An 8,374-nucleotide genomic window follows, 5' to 3' on the forward strand; every position below is an offset into this window, starting at 1 on the left:
AATAACGACAGACGTTGTGTTAACTTCATCTGCAGTGCTTTGTGGGATATTGAAACTGGCCAGCAGACCACCACGTTCACTGGGCACACTGGGGATGTGATGAGCCTCTCTCTGAGCCCAGACATGAGGACTTTTGTCTCGGGCGCCTGCGATGCCTCCTCGAAGCTTTGGGATATCCGCGACGGGATGTGCAGGCAGTCCTTCACAGGGCACGTGTCAGACATTAATGCAGTTTGTGTAAGTGATCCTCCTGTTTGCATGTGGGAAGGAAAGGGGGAGGATAAAGGCTACATTTGCATGAATTCAGCTTAGAGTCTACTGAGCTGCCTTGATTTAAAATCAGTTAGTTAGGGTAGAGAATGTTAAATTGTATGTAATGGAGAAGGTTGTGTAATAACTTAAAATCTACTTTGTGGCTGAATTATTATTGCCATTATCTGTGATGCACTGCGCTGTTCCTGGAATAGTTTCACCTGGGTTTTTATTCAGTAACTGAGACATCACTTTTTTTAAGAAGTCAAGAATGGACTAGGGAAACTTTTTGAAGTGTGGCAATGTGTTAAAAACTGAAAATTGTAGATAAATGCAAAGTACTGAGAGGGTGCAACACAGCCAAGCATCCTCATCTTAAAGTTCTTTTGTCGAACAAAAAGAGCTTTCAGCGAAATACTCTAGAATGCAATTAAAATCAGTGTTGATATTGAATATTCCCTGGAATAATATGGTAATATTTAGAAACTGGATTATATTTCCCCTCTGTCATAGTAACACTATGTTCTGATCTGCAAGATCCAGGCTCTGGTAAATAGAGAAAGAAATCTAAGTCGAAGCTGCATCTGTTTTTGATAAACATGAAAAATTGTTAAGGCTGAGAAAATACCAAACACATGAGCAGTACAAAAATGCAGTTCCTATACTTAGACCTGAACGCTGAGATGCGCTGGGCTCTCTCCATTCCCATTTCAATGAATATTGCTGCTGAGAGAATAACTTGGATTTGGAGTAGATTTTTTTAGGAAGTGGAATTGCTTGTTTGCAGTCTTCTGTCTTGGCTGAGCCAACCTGGCTGACCAGCTCAGGATGGAACACTGTGTTCACTTCAGCCAGGATGTGCAGAGCTGGGGTTTGCTTCATTTGGTAGGAGTCAGTGGCATCCCCTGTGGCTGCTCTTACAGCACACTCAGGAGCTGCCTGGCTGCAGTTCCAGTCACTCAGGTGTCCCCAGTGCTGTTCCAGAGGCGTTCCCTTGCATAGCTGCGTTTTCCAACCCGCAGACGCTTCTTTAGAGTAAACCATTCTGCCTTTGCTGGTTGGTAACCCTGTGCCGCCCCGCTGAGCTGACCCGTGTGTATTTTTGGCGTGACTCCGTGTCTCGCTCCCCGCTGCAGTTTTTCCCCAACGGGCACGCGTTCGCCACGGGCTCTGACGACGCCACGTGCCGGCTGTTCGACCTGCGCGCGGACCAGGAGCTGATGATGTACTCCCACGACAACATCATCTGCGGCATCACCTCCGTCGCCTTCTCCAAGAGCGGCCGCCTGCTGCTCGCCGGCTACGACGACTTCAACTGCAACGTCTGGGACACCCTCAAAGGGGAGAGGGCAGGTGAGGACACGCTGCTGGCAGCCCTGCGCGGCCCGGTCCCTGCAGAGTGCAGAGCCAGGCCGGTGCTGGTGCTGATGGTGTGGATCTGCTCGATTCCTTTCAGTGCCGTTTTCTCTTGGAATGGCATCCTTTTATTGCGTGTGGTTGTGTCTTGCAGAAGTTACACTGCATTTTAGCTCCGTCTCCGTGGTGTGAGCAGTAACTGAGTCAGGAGAACAGGCCCGTTCTTGGGCTTTACAGATCTGTGTGCTGGGAGATCCCAGCTCTTGAGGCTGAGAAATGCCCTCCAAAATTGCATCTACAGGAAATGTATTTCACTGAAGTGTATGGAATTGAGTAGTGCCAAATTACACGTTTGCATTGTATTTTGCACCCTTGAGTGGCAGTAATTCAGGTGTAGCTACAGGAGTCTTTTGGCTTTGCATTCCCTGCTGTTGGGAGAAAGGGAAAGTGGCAACTTGTGGTCCTTGAATCAGTCATTTTGTCAGGCCACAGCATGTTTCATAGCACAGCTATTTCTTTCTCACTTCTTACAGTAACTGAAATGCTTGGGCCTGGTTCAGTTCTGAACATCAATTCTGCTGTTCAGACTGAAAATAAATCCTTTTCCCTAGTTCTGCTGCACCTGGATGGGGAACCTTGAGAGAACAGACAAGGGCAAAAAGACTCAGAGAGAAAACAGAACCAGAGCAGGAAAGAGGCAGGCTAGTGCTGCTCTTCCATTTGCCACAATATACGGGGGATTTGTAATCCCTAGGGTTTGCAAAACTTGGCAAACTCAAGGTAGTTAATGAATCCATGACTTTGTCAGGAGACATCACATTGGATTTTTGGAGTGGTTGATGGCTGAAATTGTGGACAGCACTGTAGAAAACAGGGAAAAACCAGTAGAGAGCCTGATTAGGGAGGACATCTATGGGACAGAAGGGAGAAGTCATAAGGGCAGAGAGAAAAATGGAGGCAATATTGTGTGTATGTATTTTTACAAACCTTATTGTTGGGTTTTTTTGATAAGGCTGTTATGGTCTGTGTGGTTCCTCAGAGTAAAGACAAAAAGGAGAGTTAAGATCTTGCATTGCATCTTTTTTAGTACACTTAAGACTTACTTGGGAGAGCAGTTTAGCAACTGAAGTCCTTGACATCTTGCAGACACTAAACTTCCATTGCTTCTTCTTTTCCAGGTGTCCTGGCTGGCCATGACAACCGTGTCAGCTGTTTAGGTGTTACTGATGACGGCATGGCTGTAGCTACAGGGTCTTGGGACAGTTTTCTCAGAATCTGGAATTAACTGGGAGCCAAACATGTACATTCTCCATTTGAGATCTGGAGAGATCAATGCTGCAGCCTATAGCTGTGAAATAACATTTCTACCTTGTATTTGCAGGTGAAGTTTTTCTATTCACTGATTATTACACAAAAAGGCTTTCTGTAAACTAGAAAAAAAAAAATCAAGTGAAGAAATAGGGGAGGGGGGAAGAAATCACTGACTTTTTAAAAGGGGCCAGCACACATAATCATGGTGACCGACAAACTAAGAGCCAGTCTTTTTGTTTTTGGTGGTTTGGTTAGATTGTCCTTGAAGGGTTTTTGCTTGTGCTCAGTCTGCTAATCCTGTACTTTTTTTTTGTACATAACAGAATATACACATTATAGCAGCCAATCATGTAACATTTGTCTGTATGTAAAGAAACATGTTTGCATTTTTTATGGAACTACATTTATAGCTTTGCTTTTAACCTGAGATGTCACTTCTGAGTTTTGTAGTGGGTGAACTAGATTGCTGTTTTAAATGTTTTTGTGAATTTACTGTAGATAAAGTGAAGCCAATGGTATGTATGTGTTTTTTATAATGGAAGGCATTTGAATTTTTTTTAAAGGCCCTGGAGACTCCCAGTTAATACCTACAGCCTTATTCACTCACTTCTTGACCTGCTAGCCTGTTTTTGATCAGGGGGGTTCTTCCTTCAAGCCAGTGGTTCCCGGTTCATCCATGGGCAGTCATGACCTCCAAACACCAAGGAGTTAAGGCCAGGTACACTTGCACCAACAGCAGAAATAACTGGAAAATGAAGTAAATCCAGATGTTCTGGCTTCCTCCCTGCAGGTTTCTGCATCAGTTATTCCATGCAGTCGGTGGGTACGGAAGCCAAGTGGCCGAGTGCTGCGGCCAGCTCAGCTCTGACCAGACGTGTGGGTTTGGCTCCTCACAAGCTCCAGCTGAGGTGCACTCACAGTGACTTGGCTGCTGCTCAGAGCCCAGAGCAGTGTGTGCAGAGATGGCTCGTTCCATACCAACTGAGAAATTCAGGAGGACTTTGCTTAAATTCCTAAAGAGGATTTAACTGTGCAAGTTACTTGCTTGTAATTCCCCTCCAGATTCAGGGGCTGCCAAAGCACACCGCAGCCAGAAGTGCTCGTTAGTTCTGTGTAGTGTGAATGACCAAAGGAATTGTTACCTTAACTGCATCTGTGTGACCCCTGAAAACTTCCAGCATAACCCTGAGGATACGTGCTTGTTCTGTGTGCCCACTGCGGGCTGTGCCATGGGGGTTTCATGATGCCAGATACTCTGCTGCTCCAGCACCGTAAATGGCCATTCCTGCTCCTTTCCTGATTCGATTCTGATTTTGCTGTCAGTTTAGAAATCTCACCAGGTACAGTTCAGTGCAGAGACAGGAAAATCATGTGGCTGATGCCCATTTGAAACTGCCCAGGGAGGATGCTTAACTTCTTGGTGCCTGGCAGCATGTCTGCACTCCCAGTGGATGCTCCCTTGGGAATCTGAACATCGGTGGCTATTTTGTAATGGGGGATTAAGTCTATTGGCTTCTCTTAAGTGACTTATTTTAAAGATAACGTGAATTTTAAATCACCAGGTTGGAAGATGATGTTAGTTGTCATTCATTGGAACTGATGGGGAGTCTGGGTGTCTCTGGGTCAGGTAGGAAAGAGAAGGACCCGGAGTCCTGTAGTATATCCAAATGAATTTCCGGCTGAGATGACTCTTGTCAAGTTTCTGACATTTTTTAATCCTAAACTTCAGTACTTCCAGACTGTGCCTGTGAACTCGCCATGTCTGTAATGGTGAAGGTGCCAATAAATGAACCAGTCAATCACGGTAAATTCACTTTTAAAATAAGAAAAAGGCGCTGCTTATACTGGAGAAGGAACATTTCCTAACAGCAGCCTGTGGTGTAGGACCAAAATCCCACTGTATTGTGTCTCACAGGAATTCCTCAGTGTTTTGCTTTGTGATCTGTCTGCATTTATAGAACTATTACAAAATTCTTGTAACTCTCTTAAGTGAGCAGCTCTTTGGGATCTTGCAGACTCAGTTTATTTTTTAGTGGTGCACTTGATTATTTTTTTTAACTCACAGCTGCCTTGAGTGAATCATTCTGGAAATTTGTTACTAAGGAATTTTACGAAAACATTCTTTTTCTAAAAAAATTCTTTTCCATAGAAGTGTGTTTTGAACCAATTTCCTAATCAACACCTTTGCCGAGACAGGTGCCATTTTTACATTCTGGTATTAAAACTGGTTTCTACTTGTGAAACTCCAAAACCAATTTTACAGCTGTATATAACTTTTCTTACCAGTTCAGGTCGCCTGTAACAGTGGTAATGGCTCTTGTACAGGTGTTACTGCAAATAACTTCACTGTCATTGTTGGATGGCTGTTGCCTCTTGGATTCAGCTGCTTTTAAAATAAATCCTAAGGAATGCCAGCTCCTTGCTGAGGTGTCCAGCAGCATCACAGAGCTCTGCCTGCCTCTGCTCCTCGCTCACCCCAGGTCTGAGGGGCTCCAGTGTCAGCACAGAGACCTGGGAGAAGCCTGAGCACAGCGGGGGAATCGGCGTCTGGTGCGGCCCTGGAGCCTGCAGGAAGCCTGTGCTGGATCCTGCCCGGGTGATGTTTGCTGTTCCATTACTGCCCTGGCTGGGGGTTGTTTTTCAAGCCTGCAGATTCCAGTACCTCACGTACTGTGTGATGCCACAGAACAACTTGGGCTGTGGCGTTCCCTTCTTCAAATGGCTGGCAGGGGCCTCTGGAGGTCGATGCCCCAGCTAAAGTGGAGGTGGCTTTTATGGTAAAAGCTCAAACTCCTCCTAAAAGAAGGAAGGTAATAAATGACCCTTGATAGGTTTTACCCCAGCTTTGAATTTCAAAGACGCTGGCGTGTGCCTGCAGTTGACATGGGCCCAGGTGTGCAGCTTGTGTGACTCTGCACCATGACAGCAGATTTGCTTGCAGCAGGTCTTGCAGCGTGAGTGGGCACATCCTCACTGGCTTTAAAAGTTTGTAGCCAGACTACATCCTTAGCTGAATTTCACATAAGTTGTGTCAGTACAGAACTGGAGTAACCAAGAGCATTGTGCCAAACAGTGGCAGAGTAACTCTTGCCCAGCCTCTCTTCTAAAGGCAATCTGTTACGGCTCGGGAAGCAGAACCACGTGCTTGATGTAACAAGGTTTATTTTATTCTGGTAGAGTTCGTCAGCGTTTTCTAATGTGATCTAACTTTCCAGTAGAGAGTTCTCCCTTCAGGCAAGTGCCCAGCCTGGGCTTGTTCCCACGTAGCCTTGGGTGGCTGTTTATTGGTGGAGAAAGCAGTTGGAGATTCTGGAAACCACAGAAAGCTGCTGCGGCTTCGTGCTGATGTTTGCTCATGTACTTCAGTAGCGTGGCCTGGTTCCATCTGTGTGCAGCCCTTTTCCTTCCACACGCTGCTGTCCTCTGCTGTGCCGAGCTGCAGATCCATGGCAGTGCTGGCAGAGCCCACGGCTCCGTGGATCGACAGGATTTGTACCGCTCCAAAGGGAACAGGCATTGAAGGGGCTTTTCCTGCCCCAGGCCAGGGCCCAACCTTGCCTTGGCCCAGCTGAGCTGGAGCAGCAGCAGGGCTCAGTGGCTCCTTGCTGTAATGCACGGGGTGGAAGTAGTCGACTCCTTCCTTCGGTTGTGTAACCGCTCATCCTCTGATGAAGTTCACATTAATTACTTTAAGATGGAATGAAAACATTGTGAAAACATTCCCAGAGTTGTAGTCTGTCCTCTCTGGGGACACTGTCACCTCCACTAGGTTTAGTGCTGTGCTTTAAGATGTTGGTGAGAGTTTTGGCTAATCGGACTAGTTGGTATCAATGGTTGTGTAGCAGAATGGCTGGTTTTGAGATAGCATTTCCTGTCCAAGTACTTAGCATGGGTTGATGGTGCACTGTGTATCCAGTACTCTGGCATGCATGCTGGTCACACTCCTCCTACACTTCAGAGGCACCAGAGCCTTTTATCCAATTGCTGGTTATGTAAAATACATGCAGAATGTTAATGCAGTGTTGTTATGGTAAATGTGTGAACAGTGTTACTAATTGATATAACTGATAACAGATTACATGTGCCTGACGTTCTTATACCACACAGTATGTTTAGGTTTTAACTAATATGGACTTCGGTGGAATAGTCTTAGGTATTTCAAGCCTTTGTTTTACTTACACAATGGTGCTCTCTTTGTGTTTTTCTTTTTTTTTTTTTTTAATAAAAGCATCTGAACACTTGTAGTACATATTACATCCAAAGGAGTCCAAAGCAAAGTGCTTCTAAACATGCTTAATTTTACTTTGCTTTTAGTTCCCAGCATCTCTCATCAGCTTTTTTGTTTTGTTTTTACTTGTTGCTGACTACTTTGGAAAACTTTGGTAATGTTACCAATTATGAAGTGATTCTGCACTGCCTTTGGATTATGTATGTATTCAGAAACAGTCTTAAAGCTTTTATTTAAGCTATTAAAAAACCAGGGACTTGTGCCATTTGTTCTTTACAGTGCTGTTGTAAAAAGACTTCCCTGTGACAAGAAAATCACTTGCTATGAACTTTGTTTATAGCTTTTTTTTTTCCACAATGGATCTTTTTCTTTGTATTTGTACAGTGGCTCAGTGAAAGATGTTGCCATGAGTTGATATTGTAACCAATAAACAAGTGCTTTTAACCAGCCTGGCTCAGCTCTCAGTGTCCTATTAGAGCAGTCCCTGGCCTGAAAGTGTCCCTGGGATGGGGATGGAGCAGTCCCACAGCAGCAGCTGGGCCCCGTCCTGGATCTTTACCTGTGGGAGTGATGTGCAGGCCTCCAGCTGGGACAGAGCTGCCAAAGAACTCGGAGAGCACAGGGGTAGGACTTTTTTTAATAAATAACTGTAGAATACATGCATTGAAAGTTTTATCTTGATACAATGTCAATACAAATGCTCCACAACCAGAGCACTGATACACAGCTCTGCCCTCACCACACCACGCTTGGCCTGTGTCTCAGGGGTGGATTCCACACTTTCTTTCCCTCAAACCCGCAGGACTCCCCACCCACAGTCAGAACAAAGACCTGAACACACTGGAACTGCTGTCTTCCCTTAGCACCTCTAGCATTACATCTGTTTCCTGATGAGACAGCCCTTAGTTACTTGAAAATAGCAAACTCCCGTACCTTAGAGCTCAATCTTTAACTTAGTCAATATTAACACTGCCATAAAAATATATAAATACTCTGAAAAGGCCTTTATTTTAAAATAATTTTAAAAAGTCTAGTTAGAAAAAAGTAGATGTTGAATGACTGCAGACAGCAACAGCAGAAGGCTTTTAAAGAGGCTTTGCTGGAGGTGAGCAAAGGTCAAGGACTCCAGCACAGCTGCCTGTAGTCTGACCTGGAGGAGACCTGTTCTACAGCAGAGGGAGTGGGAAGGGAGAGATGGGGTTTCACCATGTCCTGCTCCCTGAATGC

General features: G+C 45.2%; 1 protein-coding gene across 4 annotated transcripts in view; it reads left to right on the forward strand.

Annotated features, from left to right (window-relative positions):
* GNB4 (G protein subunit beta 4) overlaps nucleotides 1–7,599 on the forward strand; it is a 31,231-nt gene extending 23,632 nt beyond the window's left edge. For all 4 annotated transcript variants that reach the window (XM_038145268.1, XM_038145266.1, XM_038145269.1 and 1 more), the window contains exons 8-10: nucleotides 36–237; nucleotides 1,389–1,605; nucleotides 2,787–7,599. In XM_038145268.1, the coding sequence (XP_038001196.1) occupies nucleotides 36–237; nucleotides 1,389–1,605; nucleotides 2,787–2,893 (526 nt within the window). In that variant the 3' untranslated portion in view covers nucleotides 2,894–7,599. The remainder of the gene's footprint in view (nucleotides 1–35; nucleotides 238–1,388; nucleotides 1,606–2,786) is intronic.
* Nucleotides 7,600–8,374: the final 775 nt, after the last annotated feature.

Source organism: Motacilla alba, chromosome 9 (assembly GCF_015832195.1).
Source record: "Motacilla alba alba isolate MOTALB_02 chromosome 9, Motacilla_alba_V1.0_pri, whole genome shotgun sequence".
NCBI lineage: Eukaryota > Metazoa > Chordata > Aves > Passeriformes > Motacillidae > Motacilla > Motacilla alba.